The following is a 25002-nucleotide window of genomic DNA, read 5'->3' on the forward strand; positions in this document are numbered from 1 at the left end:
GGCCCGGAATTGATCCTTGTGGTGCTCCGTATGCAATGTCATGGATCCATAGACTACAATCACCACAACTAACAAAGAATTTTCTACTTGTAAAATAACACTGAAATCAATTTAAGACACTGCCGGAGAGGCCCACCCATTGGCTAAGACAATTTATAAGAATACTGTGGTCTATGGTGTCAAATTCTGCACTCAGGTCTAGTAGAACACATCAAAAGCTGGTCCTTGTGGAAAGCAAAATGTTTCAAAGTATTTCTAAATCACACTTCCAGTCTTGTTTATTTGATTTGGCATCAGATTTGCCAACTCCTGACTTCAGTTAGCTTTTGTTGAAGTCATTAGCTTAGGACTTCACATACTTTTTTTCCAAACTGCACTATGAATGTCTAAATAGTGCACTCAGTGGGTACATGTGCAATAAAATTATTTGTGCATTATTAGTTAAATCAGATTGTGTCTGTTCATTATTGAAACTTAGATGACAATCTGAGCATATTTTAACTCTAATTCATTCATAAATGCTGTTCTTTCCAAAGGGCTCACATACTTTTTCACTCCACTGTATCTAGAGCGGCATCAATATGCCTCACAGAAACAAATTAAAATTTCATGAGGATGAAAAAAGAATTAAGAATATTAGGCCAATTATCTTTTGTGATAAGATTTTTTGGTAGAAAAATTAGTAAAGTCATTTGAGCTGACAAGTTCCTACATGATAATGACAACATTTTTATGTATTTCAGAGGCTGAATCAGAAGGACTCAATGTTATTTTTAAGGCATGCATCTCACCTTTGCAATAGTCAAAAATATATCAAGTCATTCAAAACTGGGTAAGTAATGATCTGGATAAGAATGCATTTTTTTACTTTGTGTATCATGTTAACAGGTATACACATTAAGCTATCAAGAACCCTAATCATACACACTTCACCTCCTTACAGTATTTGTACCTATAATGGTTAATTCTTTAGAGCTTGTGAGTCTTCCATTAGTCATTGTTTTTTGAATGATACCTTTTTCAGTGTTCATCTTGATTTAAAAGATGACCGTGTCTGTCAAAGGTACATCATGTGGACTATTAGTCATTGCAGTTCCAGCTTCTGGTATCTGTGCTATCACCATTCCTATACTATTAATATACTATATTAGTCCCAGTGCCTATTCTAACTTCTGCTGCTTAGAACATTCTCATAAGAAACTAAGTTTCAGTGTAGCTCCTATAAATCAATCAATTAAACTGAAAATAATGTTCATATTGTAACAGGAAAGAGTACATTTGTGGCATTTCTCCACACCTAGGGTGATGCCACGAAGACAAAATATCAAAATGGTGCTTTTATTAAAATATAGTGCACAACAGTGGGAAACAATAGGAAACAGGTAATCTGCAAATAGACTGAAGAAATCCAAAGAGAATTTGATCCAATCTAAAGTCTTAAAGAAAAGACATAAAAATACAGGATTTCTTGATATATGCCTGGCTCAGCATTTAGAGTTTCCATGAAGAAAGTTGTCATACATAAAATGCTTTCTGTAAAGACTTTTCTGATTTCGTAATAAGTATTTTTTTATTAAATGTTTTGCTAGCTTGAATGTACATTATGGCCAGCTTATACCCAGCGCTTCTTTTAAAGAAGTCTCTCCAGTTGTCAAATACCTTGAGGAAGGCCTTGCAAAATGCTGTTCAAACCCAGACCCTGATTGTCTTATGAACGAGGTGGGTACCTGCATTTAGTGTTCAGTATGTAACAATTTATAAAGGTGTTTTAAAGGTGCTGCAAAGTAAAACACAGCAAAGTGTTTGTAGTCAGTACAATATGTTCTACAGGATAATGTATGTTTGTTTTAATGATAAAATCTTATAGACTAAAAATTGAGTGCCTCTTGACTTGACAGCCTTGAATGGAATAGTTCAGCACATTAATTAATTTCAAACACTTGCTAATTTTAGATTAAAACAAATAATTAAATATAACTGAGGATGCCACTAGCAGTTTAGATAGATAGATAGATAGATAGATAGATAGATAGATAGATAGATAGATAGATAGATAGATAGATAGATAGATACTTTATTAATCCCAAGGGGAAATTCACATACTCCCTGACTCCATGCCCAGAATGGCTGCTTGTTTCCAGATCACTGAATGAGTCGGTGCATAAATGGCTACCTACACACTTTGCCAATAATGTGAATCCTTCTTTTACGTTTTAGAGTTAGATTTCCCTCTAATTCAGGGTCCTCCAATTAAGTTCCTGGAGGAATGCAGTGTCTGTAGGTTTTCATTCCAAGCACTTTCTTAATTAGTAGTCAGTTACAGCTGCAAATGGAATATTTTTATTCCCTTTATTTTAATTGACTTGCCTATTTAACATTCCAAAACCAAAATTGATTGTTTTCCTTTAACCAGCTGCCAGTTAACAATAAATATTGAGCTACTTGATGATATGTCCAGGAAAAGAACACAAACAATATTAGGAGTGTTTTATAGTATATGTCTGACTTAGTCTCAAACACATATCTTAAGAGGGCTGCTATAACTCCAGATTTCATTGCAGTCAATTTAATAATTAGAGACTACTGCTGCATTTTAATTGTATACAGTATATTACTTTATTCAATTATATGGCTTTGCTAAATATGTTCATTTAGCAGCAGTAATTGGGTACTAATTAAGGTAGTGGCTGGAATGAGAACCTGCACCTACCGTGAGCCTAAATGACTGAGTCTGAGACCACTGATGTGACAGCCTTTAAAGCATGCTGTCACTTTCATGAGTCCTATGAGAATACTATTATAATATGGTCTGTCTTCTAATGCTTACCTGCTTCCTTTCCAATATCAATGGTACCACCTTCTATGTCAATTTTATGTTATACTTGCTGTCCCCTGCGGTTCTACCCACATAGTAGTGAAACAAGACAAACTTTAAAAATCAATAAAAAATGTAATTGTGGAAAAATGGAAGGTAGGTACACTCCATTGTCAAATGTTGACACTGTATCTGATCGTGTTCAGCTGTGACGGGGGAGAGTCCCCTGCACATTGTTGTGATATCTCTGGCAATCAGCAGCTACCCTCTAAAACACATTTAGCTCTGATCTCTCTCTCAAAAATGTTACTCCTTAATAATCTGTAGATGATAATGTCTGTTGAACAAAAATGTAATGCTAGCTAAGTGGAGGCAAAGTACACTCCAACATGTGGTGAGAGGTAGACCAACTCGAATGGAGACTGGCTCGTGAGTGATTAGGGCCCCACCCACCTCCCCTCGGCCCACAGCCGCTCTCTCATATTCTCGCAAATAAATCAGTTACCGCAAGCGAACTATGATACTTAGTGCGCAGACAGAAGTCACAAAATCAACTGGAATGTTCAAGCAAATTATAGAAAAAAACCTGATCTAAATCCGTTACACTATATATATGTAGTGTAACAGCTGGCGCTGAGTGGCAGAATGGATCCATTGCTCTTTACATGGCTCTTTCAGGTGGCTCACTATCCCTATGAGGACTACTTGAACTTGCTACACTAGATGGAATTGTGTTTACAACTCTGCAGACTTGCCATTGCTGCTGGTGATAGAATACCAGCTCATACTATGAGTGACTTATCCCTGGCTGATGCAACTTCTCAGCACCCTTACATAGCCCCCCCCCCCCCCCCACTTCAAAGCTGCTGTCCCCAGCAACCACTTCCAACTTCTTGAAGCGGCGTACAACACTTCAAAACAGTAGGGTGGTCTTTGTTTTCCCTTGGGTCATGCAACCTTTGACTAAAGCACATCAGCAGGTGTCTTCAGTGCTTCGCTGTTAGGTGGCGCAGCATGGATGTCAAGTGCTGTACTGTCACATAGTGCACCAGAGGTGTTAAATGCTGCACTTCTGTGCAGTGATCTGTCTATTGCAAGTGACCCCCCCCCCCCCCGGTGGTGTTGCAGATTATCTCCTGTTTGTTTTCCTTTACTGAATGCAAACAACATTCCAGGGGGGTATTTTCCGTACGTCGCTTAAATCATCCGAGATTAGACGCCTCATCTTGAATGAATTAATGCCAGTGAAACTCATCCAGGATAAGTCGGTTTTTCAAACGCAGCCGTGTAGTAGATTAGTCGAGCTGGATCTAATCATCCGAGATGAATGCGCGCGCCCGCGCTGAGTGAAAAGCCCATATATATTGAGTCTAGAAAACATGATCAGCAAGTCTTTGATAGGCTGCAACAAAATGACGAAAGAATGGGTGCATTTGTTTTCACACAAGTGGAGCAAGACCTTTTATTCGAAGGACATGAAGAATTTCAAGCTTTAATATGCACAAGGGGTAACACTGCAAAAGCAGCCCAAACCAGAAAAGACGGCTGGCAAAAAGTGGCCGACAAATTAAACGTGTGTGCATTGTACTTACTGAAAGCAGCGTTTCATTTCCTATGTGTCAGATTAATATGTCATAATTCCAGATCAAATGTGAGCACAAGGAGAACATGGTAACAGGTTAAAGTGAAGTACAAGAATATACTTCAAACTAGTAAATATTGGTATATAACTATTTAAAGAATTGTTGACATAAAGAATCATATATAATGTAAAGAACATTAATTTTAAAGCTAATAAGAAGGCAGACAAGCAAAAAACAGGTGGAGGTCCATGCGGTCCAGACCTAACCCCTGCAGAAGAGCTCATCTTCCATTTAAACACAAACCTTAATTCAGTAAAAGTAGTAGCATAAATACATAGTGATTGAAGAATTTTGTTTGTGAAGAAAGGGGTCCAGGTGTTTTGGGTGCATTGTATGGAGTTTCCAGAATTTTTTTCTTAGTTTTTTCGAGCTGGTTGCTTTCTGTTCTTCATTTTGGTGTTTGTACATCATATTTTTACACCATGTAACACATAGCAATGCACACCATATGCACTTACTTTTGTCATCTCCAGTGTAATGATAAGGAGAGAAGCTGCAGACACAGAGGTATTTATGCTTTCCTGTTTTTCTTTTTATATAGGGAAAATTAATGTTTAGGGCAGCCACAAAGATCCTCAAATGATGACACACTAACCTTCATTTGTAGACTGGATTGAGTAGTCATTCCGAAAAAAAGTTTACGGCTTTTTGTTTTGTTGTGATTTTGTAAACTGTAGTGAAGCTTTTGGGTTTCTAGAGGCTTTGTGTCTCCCTGTATTTTACTGACAAGTGGTTGCACTTTACTTGGTTTTTGTTTCTTAGGGGCAATCACAGTGTTCCCATACATATCCTGCACCACCCTCACATACTTTTCTGCTACTCCCGACTTCCTCATACAGTACCATAACTCCTCTCTTGGCTCCATGTCATACATTATCTGTAAGTCCACAAACACGCAGTGTGATTCCTTCTGACCTTCCCTGTATATCAGCACTCTTAAAGTAAACATTGCATCTTTAGTACACTTTCCTGGCATGAAACCATATTGCTGCTCACAGATCCCCACATCTCCTCAACACCTTGCATCGATCACTCTTTCCCATATATTCATGGTGTAGCTGATCAAATTTGCACCCCTGTAGTTAATGTTGTTCTGCACATCTCCTTTATTCTTGAAAACTGTTACTAATGTACTTCTTCTCCACTCCTCAGGCATCTTCCTGCCTTTCAAGGTTTTGTTATACAATCTTGTTAGAACTTCTTCTGCCATCATCTAATCATCTCCATGCCTCCACTTGTATATCGTCTGAGCCAACTGCATTTCCACTTTTCATCCTCTGATTCATAAATACAATATTTAATTACAGACATGGACAAATTTGTTGGTACACCTCCACCTCCAATTTTCACTGAAATAACTTATTTTGTTCTTACCTATTCTTAAGCGATTTTAGTTTTATTTTTGGGGTCATTATCCTGTTGGAGGATCCATGAACTTCAACTGAGACTGAGCTTTCTGGAAATACGTTTCACTCCAGAATGTCTTGATATTTTTGAGATTTGCTAGTTCTCTGCATAGGCTCAAGGCACCCTAATGCCAGAGGTAGCAAAGAAGCCCCAAAACATTACTGAACCTCTTCCATTTTTCGTAGTAGGTATGGTGTTTTTTCTTTAAATGCTTCATTTTTGAATCTGTGAACTGATGTGACTTGCCAAAAAAAAACATTTTTTGTCATATCTCACCAAATAACATTCTCACAGAAGCAATGTGTCTTGTCAATATGCATCTTAGAAAATTCCACTCTGGCTATTTTATGTTTTTCATTCAACAGTGGAATCCTCCTGGGTCTTCTTCCATTTAGCCCACTGTCAATCAAAAAGTGACAGATTGTGCTATCAGACACTGATGGACCTTGATCTTGGAGTTCGGCTTGTATCTCTTTGGATTTGTCCTTGACATTTTGTTTATCGTTTACACTATCCTTCTGTCCATTCTGGGGTCAGTTTGCCTCTTGTGGCTGCATCCAGCTTGGTTGGCTACAGTCTCATGGATGTTAAACTTCTTAATAATATTTGTAGCTATTGTCACAGGAGTGGGACACATGATGATACCAAACAGCAGAGTGACTGCTTTCTCCATTTAAATAAGCTGAATGACTGATTACACGATTGGAATAATGTGTAATACTAATTAAAGAAAAGAGCTAGTTTGAAACAATCACTCTAATCCAATTATTTATGATCTTTCCTAGGGGTACCAACAAATGTGTCCAGGTCAGTTAAGAATATCTTTTGTATAATAAGCAACACTTTATTTCTTTTCAAACTCGATGATATTTCAAATGCATACATGTATTTTTCAAGAAGCATACAGAACTTTTTAAATGAGTAGGTAGGGTACCAACAAATTTGTCCACATCCATAACTAACTCATTCAGAGTTGCATTTGATCTTGCAGTAACTTCCCTGTATTGTTCCATTTGTCCATTGTACAAGTTTAGACAAATAGGTAGATCTATGCTTTCTGGCAATAGTTTTGTATTTTTCCACTTCTATAGTGAGCTGCAACAAACTCCAATAGATGTTCAGTGCTTTCATAAGCTAAAATAAGCTCGATTTTCAAGTTGTCTTAGAAAACGATATATTATTTACCCTATACAACTTCAGGCACCTCACCTCACACACAGATCAGGAGCCTTGGCTTGAGCTGGGAGAACGTTTTGCCTGAGTTGAGCTGCGGCAGTGGGGAGATGGGATAGCAGGCAGCTTGCTGCTTGCGCTGATCAACACATTTGCAAAACAAAAGACGCTAATGGAGAGGTGCGAAGGAATTTAAGATGGCCCGGGATTATGAGTTTTTTCATAGGTTTCAGGGATTCTAGTGTTACATTTTGGGTTGACCTGGAATTCCCAGAGATAGCTAATGCAGATATGGTTGGAAACAAAGAAAACTCACTGACAGCAACCAGGTGAATATTTGAACCTAGTTTTCTGTAGCTATGAATATTATATTTCAAAAATTAGTCTTGCAATTCCATATTTAAAATAAGAGGATGACTAAATGTGGTGTCAAAATAATGCCCCATATACACTAAAAATAACACTGCAGCATGTGAGATATGAATAAACATACTGTATGAGCAATATAAAATAGCACTTATTGTCCTTTAATGAACCAGAGACTGGCATCAACTAGTTTTCTTTTTTGCTCTATGTCTAGTTTGTTCTTTGTAAAGTCTTTCTTTTTCTGTTCAGTAAATGGAGGGTTGTTAACCACTCTTGACCCTTTGAATTCACTTGAAAAAGTAGTAAGCACAAAACGGACACCTTACTCCATGTTGTGAGATGACCTGTATGCTCTGCTTCACCAGTGAATGGTGATTGTCTTTGTACTCATTTGTTCAGGAAAAAGAATTTTATGCACAAAACGTATGTGAAATAATGAACCCTCTAATGTAAGAGAACATGAAATTCTTTGAGCATTGCAAATGGTATATTTATTTGAGACTGAAGAGATGCATTATAAAATTCTGTAATAGCAGGGTATAATTCAAAGTAAATTCTAAGTGACTTTTCAAATGAAATCTTCAGGTGGCTTTTGCATTTTTTTGTACTCTGTAGTAAATCAAAATTATGATAATAAGTAATGATAAGTACTGACTGCCTTGTTTTGAAATCCTCTGGAAAGTACAATGCTGTTTACTGCATATATTATTTTGAAGCAGATGAACTCTTCCAGAACCTCTGACTAATTTTTCATTTGGAAGACGTTATGTTTATCTGTGCTGAACTCCTTACTCCCGCTTTTGTCTTTTTGTCAAAGGTAACTCCAAACTAAAAAAGCATCTGTAGCATATACAAAAATGACATTTTCATCTTTAAGCCAATTTTCAGCACCTCATTTTCTAATTTGGTCTGAGGTAATAATATTGAACGTAAGGACCACAGAAAGCATTTTCTTTCTAATAAATGTGATTTAAAGTTAATTAAAAATTGCTACAAATTATGACAATGTATATCAAAACCTAAACTTATAATACCTTATCTTAAAATGGATTTGAGTAAATGTCCACTGACAGAAATAAGCAAAACTTACTAATGCATCATCAGTTGTTCTGTTTCCACCATGCTCTAAACAGCAATGCAGCTTGTGCTAAATAAAGACGTTTCATTCTGTTTTATTGTGGCTTACCTCTATTTTATGTGCAGTTGTACAACATCGTTGGCTTTTTCATAAAAGAAGGGTGTTGCTCTGATAAAAAATGTGCTGTCATCATTTCATTTCAAATTTTGTGTAACATGTGGTACATTGATATTGTAATGACCAGAGAGATACTGGCTTCTTCAGCCTCTGCTCCGCCGCACCGCTCAGGTCTTCTGAAGCACCACGTGCTCCCAGCTGCTTTGTCTCTTTTGCCCAGCTCTGCCTTACTCTGCTCATCTGGGATCAGAGACTACTGATATGCCCAAACTCTGTAAGCTGACACAAAGCTAAGCAAGCCATGCACCCAGGCCAATGAATTTTAGCAGTGGGAAAACACAGTAGAAATGCTCTCTTGAAGTGTGTCCCACGATCCACGTTCTCAGGAGCTGCTTATAAGGCTGGCTTCTCCAGGTAGTACTGCACACTCTGACCTGTGCTTGGCCACCCAACGAAAATGTCCATCTCGGGTCCAGACCAAAGGGAGCTACACTGGCCTCCTCTCAGAATCCTTGTCCTTTAGGGTAACACAAACTCCATCTGGCAGTATATTAGGGGTGTGAGGCAATCTGATCAACCAGACTGAAGAGATCCCTCTTGAGCATGGTTGAAAAGTCCACCAGCGTTAGTGTTAAACCAGTTTTCTGTCTCAGGGTCCTTAAGTAATTTTTTTCTCCCACTACTAACTACTAACACCAATGTAACATGGGTGGTACAAGAGATGGAGTAAAGGAATTATCCAATTTCCACAATGCTGTTAGTGTGTGACCCTAAAAAGGACTGTTGGGTTCTTCATTGGCTGTTCCTCCATGCAGCTTTGGTCTTTTGTAGCCATGTGTTCTCAGCTGCCTCATCTCTTTTGCCCACAGTTTCACATCACCCAGCTCCACTCACTTCCTTCATGCAGGATTAAAGGCATCACTTTTGAGGATCTGACATGTATCTCCGGTCTATGACAGGGCACAATTACCTATCCACTAACAGCATAGAAACATAGACTCATCAGTTACTTTAATACAAATATTGTGGTGAGTTCATATTTTCCTAATGTAATTAGTGGGGTTGTGTATGCATACATTTACCCAGTCATTTACTGTGTCATGTCAGAGGCTTGTACCTGCTTTATGCCCAGTGCTACCATCATAAGCTCTGTCCCCCATGGTCCTAAACTAATTTATAGTAAATGAGTTTGGATTGGTTGGAAGGATGGATATTTGGAATGTGGGAGGAAGCAGGGCTAACCACAGAAGTTCCATACAGATGACAAAGAACAAGAAAACTCCGCTAATGGTGTGAAATGAACATGGGTCACTGGATTTTTCTGATGGTTGCCTCTATAAAATAACTGCAATACTAACATGAGATGCCGGCTTAAGATGATGACGGTGTTCTAGAGCCTAACTACTGTGATTGTGGCAGCAACAAAGGAAAAATTACACATTTTTAAAACAGTCAAATCATTATTTCAATTATTCTTTATAGGATCAATAACGAATGGCTAACTTTAACTTAAAATATATGGTGAATTATTCACACCTTTATTTTCAGTGTCTTGAAGAGGTTGCTCAATAACAATTAACAATGAGTGTACATGGCCATTTATTAAAATGAATTCAAATAAAGAGTTCAATTAAATATCCTTGCTTACAAGTATATTGTTAAAATGAACAGCTTGGATTGAGGCAGCTTTGAAAATGCAGATTATATACAGAAATTACAGAATCAACAGTACCATCAGGCAGACTTTCAAACATATTAAATGCATCAATTAGTCCAGATTTAATAGTGGAGATAGAGAGAAAACTCTGTGACAATCCTGAAATCAAGTGTGAAAACCCTGCAAAGAATGTAGGAATTTTTTTAATTAAAAGAGTTATTAAAATCACCAAATATAGCTAAATAATATCCAGTAAGTATCGATATAGCATTACTAATTACTAAGTACCTGTCATGTAGATTATTTTTGACTGTTGCTAGAGGGCATTTCTCTCTCCCAGGTTTCATTAAAAAATTGCAGATAACCAACTGGGCTGTGAAATCCGTTTGTTTTGAAACTGGTTCTTCTTTTCTTTCCCTAGATTTCAGGATTTAAGACAGCTTTGTGCACAGATTCTATTTTACCCAATAAATGTGAGAAATTTAAGCAGTGCTGCCGAAAATCACCTGTGGAGGTTTTCAGTTGCATTGAATCACTGAGTATTCATTCTTCAAATGAATTTTCCAAGATAACAGAACCTTCCAATGAAGAACTATGTAAAGAAAACAATGATTCTACAGTAACAGAGTAAGTCTTTTAATGTTACAAATGTTTTACAATTAGGATGTCATGCTCAGTTTCAGGTTTAGTTGGAAAATACAATGAACTTTAAGAAATTACATAAATCATTCTTGAATACTCTGGTTTAAAAGTGTTTAAAATGCAAAAATTTATTTTTTGCACAACATATTCTTTTATGGTAAATGAACATTTTCCAGGCAGTGAACAGCCATCTGAGGTATGTCTTGATGTAGTGCTTTTAGGATGAACTTTCTCTTTCATGTGTGTATGCAGAAAATACTGATTATAGTATTTTTATATTTAGTTATGTGAATAATTCTTTAAAAAAAAAAACAACTGAGGCCACAAATTGACAGATGAAGAAATGGCAGAATACTTAATAAAGGTAAAGAAAATACAGGTGTTTTGTCTTGGTAGAGTAATATATATTGCTCTACTTTCCCCTATTGTATTATTAATATGTAGCCTTAGAATGCCTAATTTCACAGATTTACCACTGTTTATAAGGTACTATTGTATATAACTTATCCCCACCTTCCCTTCTATATCTATAACCTCAGGCAATTAGATGTAGTAAAAAGACAAGAAGAAGTTAAGTTACACATAAGATAATGTATTATTGATAATATTCATAAATAATAACAAAATGCAAAGTATATTTGAATATTGGCAACCATACAACCGGATTGAATGATGATATGTAGTTCAGGTGGCACACAGACTTGTAGTTACTTAAATGTCTCTAGTTAAGGCATCATTAGTGCTCAGCTTTCAGCCACATGTCTGTTCAAAATGGCTGCTGAGCTGTGCTCTTCATTGTGTTGTCTTCATCATCACAGGTTAGCAAGAGAGAGATACTTCTTCATCATATGTTGGTTGGTAAGAGAGAGATTGAGAGGTTAAACACATACATTTATAGATGTTCTGTCCAACCCCTAGAGCCAATAGGACATCATGGTACTTAAAGGCCTCTGAGACAAGCCAATTCCAAACAGCCATACCTCAGACCAATGGGGGAATAGAACATCTTAACACCTGCCCCCAAACCATATGTTAAAGTACACCTTAGCCTACTTGCGGGGGGATAGAAATGACTTTAACAAAGAAACACTCGGCAAACTGGTTTAAGACACATCCCCCAAATCCTGTCGTAAAATTCAAACAGACCCATTTGTAAGGGGGGGGTAAACACTAAATTACATTGATTTACCTAATTACAAATAAAGACATACAAAATATTCATCAAGTTATATGTAAAATCTCACATCACAACAACAGGTCTCCCAATATAGAATGCCTCATTGGAGCAATACACCTGCTCTCATCCGGATTTTCAATAAACTAAATCTTCAGTGTGAACAACATGATGTAGTATTTAGAACTCATTTGTGAGCATGTGGCTATCAGGTCAGATGATCTGTTCTTTCTAATAAATGAAATTATGTTAGTGCATTCTTGTTATCATGGCGCTAGACTGGTGATGGTCATACATATATGAATTTCATTGTACTCGACTACTACGAAACACTCGAAATCAGCTGCTACCACCACTACTTCTGCTACTATTACAACTTTGTCTTTCACTTTGCAATAGAAAGCATTCCCATTTTAAAATATAACCCTTTAACCACTCAGACATTCAGAGCTCTCTTCTTGCACTGATTCTTAAAGTGATAGTTGCTGGCATGTTGTGCTGAAAAAGTTGTGTTGATGAAAAGGTCTCAATATCTTGGGTACCCTCTCCACTGAAACCCACAGTTGCTATTTCATCACTTTCACATGGATTTGGTCTGTCAGATTCAGACCAGCCAGGAACACATTGGATGCATCCCCTATTCCAAAATGCACTGCACCTTTCTTGTTCTGCACTTTATATTACACTTCCTCTGTTCCTTTAGCAACAACTATAGCAGGAGTTTTCAATCCCTTCTCTTTGTAGAGTTTGAGTTTAAACCCTTATCCAAGGTGCAAGCATAATGATACTTATATAAAACCAAAAGTACTTTTCAAGTTTTGTTGCTACAAACTCCAATGACCAGATTTCTGACTTTCTTCCTTACTAGCTTAACCCACAGTGATTCCGATATGTTCCCTTCTTACCTCTTGAATCTGTGTGTCTAAATACTATTTTAATACTATATAGTGCAATACCTCCTTGCTTCTCTTCCTTCCTTGTCTGTCTGTCTTTTTTGAAGCATGTATAGTCACTAATATTATTTCTCTTCATCACTTTCAATTGTCCACGACTCCATGGCTAAATGAAAATGTTGTAGTCCTAAGTCATTGCTGTTGTCTCTAGTTCGTGAGTTTTCTTTCTAATGCTTCTCATATTAAGGAGTAAACATTTTACTCCTTAAAAACAATGCAAAAAAAACCAATAAATATAAAAAATAAAAAATATATGTGTACATTTCCAATCTTTGGAAATATGTAAAATAACAATTAATTCATTTTATACTTTATTCAGAAGTATGCTAAACTTTGAAGAATAGTGTTTTACTGAATAAGGAATGATATCCATTGCATGACATGTAATCCACAAGGTTGGGTATGGGCATCACAGACAGTATAAAGAAAATAATGGACACAATCAAATTAACTTTTAATGGAAAAAGAATTTTGTTTGTTATAATAATGTGTAACCAACAAAGTGCTATGTGAGAATCTAGCATCATTTTCTTTTCAGCTTGATTAGTGAAAACATTTTTTTTCAGGGGAAAATTTTGCATATTTCCTTCACTCAAATGTTGCTCACCAAATGAGTAACATAACCACTGACTCCTTCTAGAATAGCAACAACAACATTTATTTATATAGCACATTTAGCACATGTGAAGAAGGGGGCTGTGCACACCCCTGGAGGATATGGATGCTCCTCCATGGCCCCCTCTCGAACGCTGTTGCAATGGGAACAAATACAGTATGCCTCCTCTCTGCTCCGTTAGATGCTCGGCTGCTGCTGTGTCGCATGATAAGCTTCTCACGCAGCACTTCGTATATTTAAAAGCCTGTACAGCACCTGTCCTATTTGCTTTTTCCCTTGTCTCACTTTTCCCCCAGAAATCCTCTGCTTTCTGCTTTATTATGCTGTTTACGAATAAAGTTTATGTTTATTGAAAACCCTGAATGAATCTGTGCAATTGTGTAATCCAAGTGTGACAATACAAAAGATGTAGTTTTACAGGATGGAGGAAGAGAAAAAAAAAGAAACAAAATATAAAAATAAAATTATCCATCCATCCATCCATTATCCAACCCGCTGATTCCGAACACAGGGTCATGGGGGTCTGCTGGAGCCAATCCCAGCCAACACAGGGCACAAGGCAGGAACCAATCCCGGGCAGGGTGCCAACCCACCGCAGAAAAATAAAATTGGGCAATACTAATTAACATAGAATAAAAGTAAGGTCTGATGGCCAGGGAGGACAGAAAAAAACAAAAAAAAAACCTCCAGACAGCTGGAGAAAAAAACAAAATCTGCAGGGGTTCCAGGCAACAAGACCACACAGCACCCTCCAGGCATTCTACCTAACATATGATCTCAAATAAATAAAAAGAATAAAGAATAAAGCTGCGGAGGAGCATGTGAAGATGATGGAGTCATTTCCTACCCAGCCACCTGCATATGCAGATGTGGAACCTCAACGCAGCAACAATAAAGACATACTTGTCTCATTTAAGAGCTGAGGCCCCGCCTCCACTTCATTATTATCAACAGAAATCCAATTTTATACACAAAAAATTTTGGTCATTTTATTGCATCTTACAGGTAAATGCCCCCCTTAAAGAATCAAACAGAAAACAATAATACATTCTGTGTCTTTCATGTGGTTGTTATGGTGTGCATCAGCTGCCAAGAGGCACATTGTAATGATTGTAATGATTGTAATACAGTGTAATGATCTGGCAAACCACCACGTATCAGGGTGTCTGAAAGGCATAGCAAATAAGGCTGTTCAGAGTGCTGCGGATTGGGGCACAGAGGAGCCCTATGTACCATACCACTCTCAATTAAAGCAGCAACCAGGATGCTGGGGGTGAAAATTAAACAGGAAGTTTGGGCTGCCAAAAAAAGGGGAACAGGCCACGAGCTTAGTGATGTGTGTGTGTTGTTTCTGACTGCAACATGTGAAAGTCCAGTGGGCTGATGTGTCTCTAAACCAGGAGGCTGGAGGAGAAGTGTGTAAAATGAAGGTGTCTCCCATGGCCGAAACAATGGAAGAATTCTAAATATTTTTTTTTAATTTTTTTACTGTTCTTTTGCGTGACCGGAAAGAAGCTCACAGGAAAAAAAATAGCACAGGAAATATCCGCATGGAAAAAAGGGCACGGGAAATAACCGCACATGGTAAAATGTGCGCTTGGAAAAAAACGCACACAGGAAAAACCGCACGTGGATAAATGCTCACATGGAAAAATGCGCATATGTCAAATGTGTATATGCAAAGAAGAAGAAAAAAAAAGGTTGAATAAGCAAGATGGAGTCAGAAAGGCAAGCAAATTCTCGGTTACAAGGGATTTGAATATCTGAGTTTTTGCACAACAAATGAAATAGATACTTGGAGGTGCCATGAGAATCGATCAACAAAGTGCCATTCCTTAATGAAAATAAAGAATGGAGACATTGTACAAGAGCCAACCAGTCATGAATAGCTAATTTACAACAATACTGTTAATTAGAATGTGTTAATCTTTTATATTTTATGATAATAAAAAAGGTCTAGCAGTATAGGTGGTGTATATTTTATATTTGTAATAGTTATATGTCGCCGCCATGTGCTTTTTTTCCGCATGCGCACTTTACCGTATGCGTATTCTTCCATGTGCAGTTTTTTCCGTGCGCGCATTTTACCGTATGCGGTTATTTCCCGTACGCTTATATGACTGTGCGCTTTTTTCTATGCGGATATTTCCTGTGCTTTTTTTTCCTGTGCGCTTCTTTCCAGGATTTGTTCTTTTGAGTGTTCAAGTAAAAGAGAAGAGCGATAAACCCCTTTTGTTTGCCACTGCCATGAATTCATGTAGTTTATTTGTTCTACCTGGAAAGGGACATTACAATGTTTTTAACAATTAACACATTTAAATGATGAATACAGCAACCACAAAACTCTACTTATTTTATTAATTCGGTACAGTACATCATCTGTCAGCCACACAGCTGCACCAGCTGGTCATTGGGTGTACCTGTCAATCCGCACCTGCTGCCTTATCTGCTGGCTTATTTAATGTTTTATCTCTGTCATACACAATCACCAAATTATTGCATTCGCTGCAGCTACTGGCATATTTCTGACATTTCTGCCTACATACAGGATGTGAAATGATGGGTTTTATGTAACACTGAAGATCACTGGCATAAAAATTTATAATATATGCAGAGATCCCATAACCCAAGGGGTTTATGTTGAAAATGATGTGTACAGTACAATACTTTCTTAAGAAACAAAAATAATGAGAATTATATCCTCTACATTACAAACTTCCACACATTCATTTTCTGAACTCACTCTATCTATTGCAGGGTCAGTTACAGCTCAGTACCAGTCAGGACACAACCCATCACTTATGTACCCACATTCACTCATACAAACTACAGTTAGGCCCATAAATATTTGGACAGAGACAACTTTTTTCTAATTTTGGTTCTGTACATTACCACAATGAAATTTAAATGAAACAACTCAGATGCAGTTGAAGTGCAGACTTTCAGCTTTAATTCAGTGGGGTGAACAAAACGATTGCATAAAAATGTGAGGCAACTAAAGCATTTTTTTTAACACAATCACTTCATTTCAGGGGCTCAAAAATAATTGGACAATTGACTCAAAGGCTATTTCATGGGCAGGTGTGAGCAAGTCCGTCGTTATGTCATTATCAATTAAGCAGATAAAAGGTCTGGAGTTGATTTGAGGTGTGGTGCTTGCATGTGGAAGATTTTGCTGTGAACAGACAACATGCAGTCAAAGGAGCTCTCCATGCAGGTGAAAGAAGCCATCCTTAAGTTGCGAAAACAGAAAAAACCCATCTGAGAAATTGCTACAATATTACGAGAGGCAAAATCTACAGTTTGGTACATCCTGAGAAAGAAAGCAAGCACTGGTGAACTCAGCAACGCAAAAAGACCTGGGGGGTATTTTTCGTACGTGGATTACTCGTTTAGCCGGATGTAATTGTTGACGATTTGGCATGATCTGGGATCTGTCGGTTTTTCGAAACTCTTGCTGGATGTGTTATCATAGCAACACATCCAACTCCTCAAACCTGCTCGGAGCAGGTTTGTTCTACGTAAACAAGGATTATCTCACACACTTAATCAGTGTCCGTGCGTGGAATTCATTCAGTCATGGCTTCGCCGTTCATGAATGAGCGACCAATTGATATCGGTGCGCAAATTATTAGAAGAGAAGTTCATATAGAGAGGGGTTTGCGCGATCAGCAAGATCCTTTATTGCTCCCGGAGGAAATTCTTTTCGATAGATACCACTTTAGCTGAGGGGGAATATTGTACCTCAAAAATTTATTAGGACCTTATATTCGAAGTCAAACTCGGCAAAGTCGGGCTCTCATAACCACACAGACAGCATGCATTGCTTTGAGGTTTTTTGTAAGCGGCACTTTTTTTATATACTGTAGGCAATGCAGAAAATCTATCTAAAAGTGCAGTTTGCCAGGCAATTTGTAAAGTCTGTTTGGCTCTGAAATATTTCCTTTGGGTTTTCATAGTGTTTTCTGGACACCTGTGTGTGCAGACAATAAAAGAGGCATTTCATGCCATTGCAGGTAGGCAATACACAGGTTAAAACACCCACAGTTCCACAAAGAATCTCACAATCAGCTTAACATTCTCATTACCCAGGATTTCCAAATGTGATTGGGGCACATGGGACTGATTACAGTGGAGTTTGATCAAACATTATTTGGAAAATGTACCTTTCCTCCTGATGAATAATCAGACACAGTGTCTTCATCAAATACTGTATTTGACCTTTGTCAATATTTCGTTGGTCAGACAGGTTCTAGGGATATGACATTCCCTGCAACTGACCCAACAAAAAAGAGGGCTATATGGAACATACCTATGGCACACATTGAGGACAAATATATGCAATGACCATCCTTTACCTGAAATGAACTGACCACTGCATCCTGCCACTGGTTCTGAGGAGGAGCTTCCCCGTGGAATACCCTCAGAAACAGGGTGATGGGCATTTTGCTGGAGAGCCAACTCTTCTGCAGTGGATAGGTCTGGACCGCGTGGACCTCCACCTATTTTTTGCTTGTCTGCCTTCTTATTAGCTTTAAAATTAATGTTCTTTACATTATATATGATTCTTTATGTCAACAATTCTTTATATAGCTATATACCAATATTTACCAGTTTGAAGTACATTCTTGTACTTCACTTTAACCTGTTCCCATGTTCTCCTTGTGCTCACGTTTGATCTGGAATTATGACATATTAAATAATAATTAATCTGACACATAGGAAATGAAACACTGCTTTCAGTAAGTACAATGCACATGCGTTTAATTTGTCGGCCACTTTTTGCCAGCCGTCTTTTCTGGTTTGGGCTGCTTTTGCAGTGTTACCCCTTGTGCATATTAAATCTTGAAATTCTTCATGTCCTTCGAATAAAAGGTCTTGCTCCACTTGTGTGAAAAAAAAATGTGCCCGTTCTTTCGTCATTTTGTTACAGCCTATCAAAGACTTGCTGATCATGTTTTCTAGACTCCATATACAGTGCATCCGGAAAGTATTCACAGCGCATCACTTTTTCCACATTTTGTTATGTTACAGCCGTATTCCAAAATGGATTAAATTCATTTTTTCCTCAGAATTCCACACACAACACCCCATAATGACAACGTGAAAAAAGTTTACTTGAGGTTTTTGCAAATTTATTAAAAATAAAAAAACTGAGAAATCACATGTACAAAAGTATTCACAGCCTTTGCTCAATACTTTGTCGATGCACCTTTGGCAACAATTACAGTCTCACGTCTTTTTGAATATGATGCCACAAGCTTGGCACACCTATCCTTGGCCAGTTTCGCCCATTCCTCTTTGCAGCACCTCTCAAGCTCCATCAGGTTGAAGGGAACTGTCGGTGCACAGCCATTTTAAGATCTCTCCAGGGATGTTCAATCTAATTCAAGTCTGGGCTCTGGCTGGGCCACTCAAGGACATTCACAGAGATGTCCTGAAGCCACTCCTTTGATATCTTGGCTGTGTGCTTAGGGTCGTTGTCCTGCTGAAAGATGAACCTTCACCCCAGTCTGAGGTCAAGAGCGCTCTGGAGCAGGTTTTCATCCAGGATGTCTCTGTACATTGCTGCAGTCATCTTTCCCTTTATCCTGACTAGTCTCCCAGTTCCTGCCACTGAAAAACATCCCCACAGCATGATGCTGCCACCACCATGCTTCACTGTAGGGTTGGTATTGGCCTGGTGATGAGCGGTGCCTGGTTTCCTCCAAACGTGACGCCTGGCATTCACACCAAAGAGTTCAATCTTTGTCTCATCAGACCAGAGAATTTTCTTTCTCATGGTCTGAGTGTCCTTCAGGTGCCTTTTGGCAAACTCCAGGTGGGCTGCCATGTACCTTTTACTAAGGAGTGGCTTCCGTCTGGCCACTCTACCATACAGGCCTGATTGGTGGATTGCTGCAGAGATGGTTGTCCTTCTAGAAGGTTCTCCTCTCTCCACAGAGGACCTCTGGAGCTCTGACAGAGTGACCAGTGGGTTCTTGGTCACCTCCCTGACTAAGGCCCTTCTCCCCCGATCGCTCAGTTTAGATGGCCGGCCAGCTCTAGGAAGAATCCTGGTGGTTTCAAACTTCTTCCACTTATGGATGATGGAGGCCACTGTGCTCTTTGGGACCTTCAAAGCAGCAGAGATTTTTCTGTAACCTTCCCCAGATTTGTGCCTCGAGACAATCCTGTCTCGAAGGTCTACAGACAAGACCTTATATAGACAGGTGTGTGCCTTTCCTAATCATGTTCAATCAAATGAATTTACCACAGGTGAACTCCAATTAAGCTGCAGAAACATCTCAAGGATGATCAGGGGAAACAGGATGCACCTGAGCTCAATTTTGAGCTTCATGGCAAAGGCTGTGAATACTTATGTATATGTGCTTTCTCAATTTTTTTATTTTTAATAAATTTGCAAAAATCTCAAGTAAACTTTTTCACATTGTCATTATGGGGTGTTGTGTGTAGAATTCTGAGGAAAAAAATGAATTTAATCCATTTTGGAATAAGGCTGTAACATAACAAAATGTGGAAAAAGTGATGCGCTGTGAATACTTTCCAGATGCACTATATATGGGCTTTTCAATCAGCGCGGGCGCGCGCATTCATCCCGGATGATTAGATCCAGCTAGACTAATCTACTACATGGCTGCGTTTGAAACACCGACTTATCCCGGATGAGTTTCACTGGCATTAACTCATCCAAGATGAGGCATCTGATCTCTGATGATTTAAGCGACGTACGGAAAATACCCCCCTGGACGTCCACGGAAGACAACAGTGGTGGATGATCGCAGAATCATTTCCATGGTGAAGAGAAACCCCTTCACAACAGCCAACCAAGTGAACAACACTCTCCAGGGGGTAGGAGTATCCAATATCCAAGTCTACCATAAAGAGAAGACTGCATGAAAGTAAATACAGAGGGTGCACTGCAAGGTGCAAGCCACTGATAAGCCTCAAGAATAGAAAGGCGAGATTGGATTTAGCTAAAGAACATCTAAAAAAGCCAGCACAGTTCTGGAAAAACATTCTTTGGACAGATGAAACCAAGATCAACCTCTACCAGAATGATGGCAAGAAAAAAGTATGGAGAAGGCGTGGAACAGCTCATAATCCAAAGCATACCACATCATCTGTAAAACACGATGGAGGCAGTGTGATGGCTTGGGTGTGCATGGCTGCCAGTGGCACTGGGACACTAGTGTTTATTGATGATGTGACACAGGACAGAAGCAGCCGAATGAATTCTGAGGTGTTCAGAGACATACTGTCTGCTCAAATCCAGCTAAATGCAGTCAAATTGATTGGGCGGCGTTTCATGATACAGATGGACAATGACCCAAAACATAGAACCCAGGAGTTTATTAAAGCCAAGAAGTGGAAAATTCTTGATTGGACAAGTCAGTCACCTGATCTTAACCTAACTGAGCATGCATTTCACTTGTTGAAGACTAAACTTCAGACAGAAAGGCCCACAAACAAACAGCAACTGAAAGCCACTGCAGTAAAGGCCTGGCAGAGCATTAAAAAGGAGGAAACCCAGCATCTTGTGATGTCCATGAGTTCAAGACTTCAGGCTGTCATTGCCAGCAAAGGGGTTTCAACCAAGTATTAGAAATGAACATTTTATTTCCAGTTATTTAATTTGTCCAATTACTTTTGAGGCACTGAAATGAAGGGATTGTGTTCAAAAAATGCTTTAGTTGCCTCACATTTTTATGCAATCATTTTGTTCACACCACTGAATTAAAGCTGAAAGTCTGCACTTCAACTGCATCTGATTTGTTTCATTTAAAATTCATTGTGGTAATGTACAGAACCAAAATTAGAAAAAAGTTGTATCTGTCCAAATATTTATGGACCTAACTGTATCTATTGGATGTAGAAAGTTGAGTACAAAACAAAAGCACATAATCCCACCAATCTGCTGCCCTTTACAGAATATGGCAAAATCACTTTAAATATTATAAAAAACAGAAGAAATACCATGGTTTCAGAAAGTACTCAGACCTCTTCACTTTCTGGACAATTTATTGTGTTGCAGATTAATTTTAAATGTACAAATTTGCCACTGTTGTCCATCAATTTACATTCAATAACCCATAATGACAAAGTAAAAACACATTTTCAAAAAATTTCAATTGCATATTCTTTGCTTAAATTATGTATGAGATGTGTCTAGAATTTAATTGGAGACCACCTGTGACAAATTGAATTCTCTGGATATACTGTAGTTTAGAAAGGCACACAACTGTAAATATAAGGTCCAACAATTCACACTGCATGTCAGGAGAAAAACTAAGCCACGATGTCCAAGGAACTCTCTATAGAATGAAATTCTTTTTGTATAATTTGTGCACCAATATCTATTGGTCGCTCATTCATGAACGGTGAAGCCATGACTGGATGACTTCCATGCACCGTCACCGATTACGTGTGTAAACTAATCCTTGTTTACATAGGATTAGGATGTGTTGCTATGACAACACTTCCAGCAAGAGTTTCGAAAAACCGACAGATCCAGGATCAGACCAAATCGTCAACAATTACATCCGGCTAAATGACTAATCCACGTACGAAAAATACCCCCCCAGGTCTTCAAAGCATTAGACATGCAGTATAGCTTTTGAGCTATATGTCCTTCTAGCAGAGTCACATGACCTGTCTCCTGCCACCTAGGAAATAGTGTAGTCTTTCTGTTCTACTTGTTTCCTATTATTCTTCAATGGCATCCACTCTCTATCCACATGTTAGCACTAGAATTACCAAAAAGCCTATGAAAAAACTCTTAATCCCAGCTCACCTTAATTCCCTTCGCACCTCTCCATCAGCGTCTTTTGTGTTGTAAAAGTGTCTTTTTACCTATGCGTATGTTGCCTAGAGTTGCACAGGGTAAATAATATATCATTATTTAGGAATAAATGTATCTCATGTGTGTTCCGTGTCTACAACAATCTATGTAAACACATAGTTAAAACAGAAAAGGTTTTCACATTTTAGTAATAATTGACAAAAAGTAGATATGAAGTGTATAATGTGTGAAGCCTGAAGTCCAATATCAAATAAACACTTTCACAAAAAGGTACAAGTATAACAAAACAAGTGTACTTTTATTCAAGAATATAGCTGCAGAAAAAGAACTCGCATTAGGGTGCAATATTGACATGCCCTTAATATGACAACGGTAAGAACTGCTGAATTGTAATCATGATGTTCATGGTTCAATCCCGGATGCCTCAGTTTTGAGTAGTGAGCTGCTCTTATTCTTACTATTATACCATAAAAACATACAGTTCATTTAAGTCTGTAAATTTATGGTACTCATAAAGGTTAGCGTTTTTTTTTAATTCAGTTTTATTCTCCCAGTCATGTTCACACTCCCCCTGATCTGATACTGCTGTTTTCACATACAGATGTGCTATAACAGTAGATGAGGACAAGGGTTCTACATCTGCGGAAGAATCCATGTCGCACTTTTGCTGTCACTGTACTCTGTATAAAAAAGCCAGATTGAATGTTATTTACCTATTTACCTTGATTTATTTACTTATCTTCCTACAGCATAAAGTCACAAGTAGACTGCAGAGCTTTCTGTGTTTTATCGACACGGGCATGCTCAAAAAATACATGTGTAATGCCACGAAAAGTGCATGCTGACACTTCAGTAAGTGAGCAATGGTACAAAAATGCAGTCAGACTTCTATTTTGGGCACATACACCATCCAGATCTAAACACTAGCGTGGACAGGCACTCGCATACTGAAGAGTCTATAGCTGCAGGTGGAAGCTGCCGTCACACTTTTGGCATCGCTGTACTTTGTGAGCATATAGAACCCTTGTCCCCATCTGAGTTCACCTCTGTTATAGCACGTCTTTATGTGCAAACTGCACTGTCAGATCAGAGGGAGCATGAACGTGACTGGGAGAATAAAACTGATTAAAAAAAACGCTAACCTTTACAAGTACCATAAATTTACACCAGCTGTTACAGACTTAACTGAAATGTATGTTTTTATTGTATAATAGTAAGATTAAGAGCAGCTCACTACTCAAAATGGAGGCATCCGGGGTAGAACCGGTGACATTTTGATTATCAGTCAGCAGTTCTTATTGCTGTGCTACCAAAGCAGTTGTACTAAAGGTGTGTCAATGTCGCACCCTAACGCAAGTTCTTTTTCTGCAGTTATATTCTTGAATAAAAGTACACTTGTTTTGTTATACTTGTACCTTTTGTGAGTGTTTATTTGATATTTGGACTTCAGACTTCACACATGATGCACTTCATGTTTACATTTTGTCAATTATTACTAAAACATGAAAAACATTTCTATTTTAACGATGTGTTTACATAGATTGTTGTAGACGCAGAACACACATGAAATGCATGTATTCCAAATAACGATATATTATTTACCCTATACAACTCTAAGCAACTCACAGGCAGGTAAACAGACTTGAGCTGAGAGAACTTTCTGCCCTTTCTACGTTGGTGGAGGGATGGGATAGCAGGCTGCTTTGCTACTTGTGCTTATTAACACATTTTTAACACAAAAGACACTGACGGAGAGGTGTGAAGGGATTTAAGGTGGGCAGAGATTACGAGTTTTTTTGTAGGCTTTGGTAATTCTAATGTTAAGGAATTCTCAATCCGTCAGTGCATGTTTCTGACTTTCAATACAGCTCTTGGTGGCCCTGTCCTTTATTGTGTACCAATCTGTTACCAACTTTCTCTCTGACAAACCTTTACCATTCTTATATGCTATTTAAGCAGAAACATTAGTTGTCAACACTAAATTGACCTGTTCTGAATAAGTGTGGACATGTGTGTGAGCCCAGTGTGATTCAGTTAGGATTAGATTGTGTTTTCTTATTGATTCTGCCAAAATGGCTTTCAATTCTCTGTGACCCTAAAATTAAGAATGCGAAATTCAGTCAATGCATGGATGGACTTTGGCCTAAACCTTGTAGTGGTCTGTGTAATGACACATAACTAAGCATACAGTAATATTCTCAAATCCACTTTTTCCAATTGGGTTTAATAGGAGGCAAAAGAACTTCTGAGAATTATTCATACAATATTTTAACAGGTCTAAAATAAAAGCTAAAATACTAATTTTTTAAGTGACATGATGTAATAGTGTTTAGTACTGTAAAGTACTAGAAAGCCTTCCTAGCATATACAACCTATATCAAAACCATCTCATACCATACAATCTTCTAAGCCCACTTAATCCTGAGCAAGGTCGCGGACTGTGATAGCTAACAATGCATTTTTCATCATTTGTGGAGGGCATCTATAATAATCAAAAATGAGAAAGCCTTTGTCTCTCATTTCATTACTTGGAGTAAGGGTCTTTAAGCTAATGCTAG

The 25002-nt window shown here is 38.2% G+C and overlaps 1 protein-coding gene across 1 annotated transcript in view; it reads left to right on the plus strand.

Annotated features, from left to right (window-relative positions):
• gc (GC vitamin D binding protein) overlaps positions 1 to 25002 on the plus strand; it is a 117696-nt gene that overhangs the window by 71666 nt on the left and 21028 nt on the right. Inside the window, exons 6-8 of the mRNA XM_028805562.2 lie at positions 744 to 832; positions 1590 to 1719; positions 10678 to 10883. Coding sequence (XP_028661395.1) covers positions 744 to 832; positions 1590 to 1719; positions 10678 to 10883 — 425 coding nt within the window. The remainder of the gene's footprint in view (positions 1 to 743; positions 833 to 1589; positions 1720 to 10677; positions 10884 to 25002) is intronic.

The sequence above is a fragment of the Erpetoichthys calabaricus genome, chromosome 7 (assembly GCF_900747795.2).
Source record: "Erpetoichthys calabaricus chromosome 7, fErpCal1.3, whole genome shotgun sequence".
Classification (NCBI taxonomy): domain Eukaryota; kingdom Metazoa; phylum Chordata; class Cladistia; order Polypteriformes; family Polypteridae; genus Erpetoichthys; species Erpetoichthys calabaricus.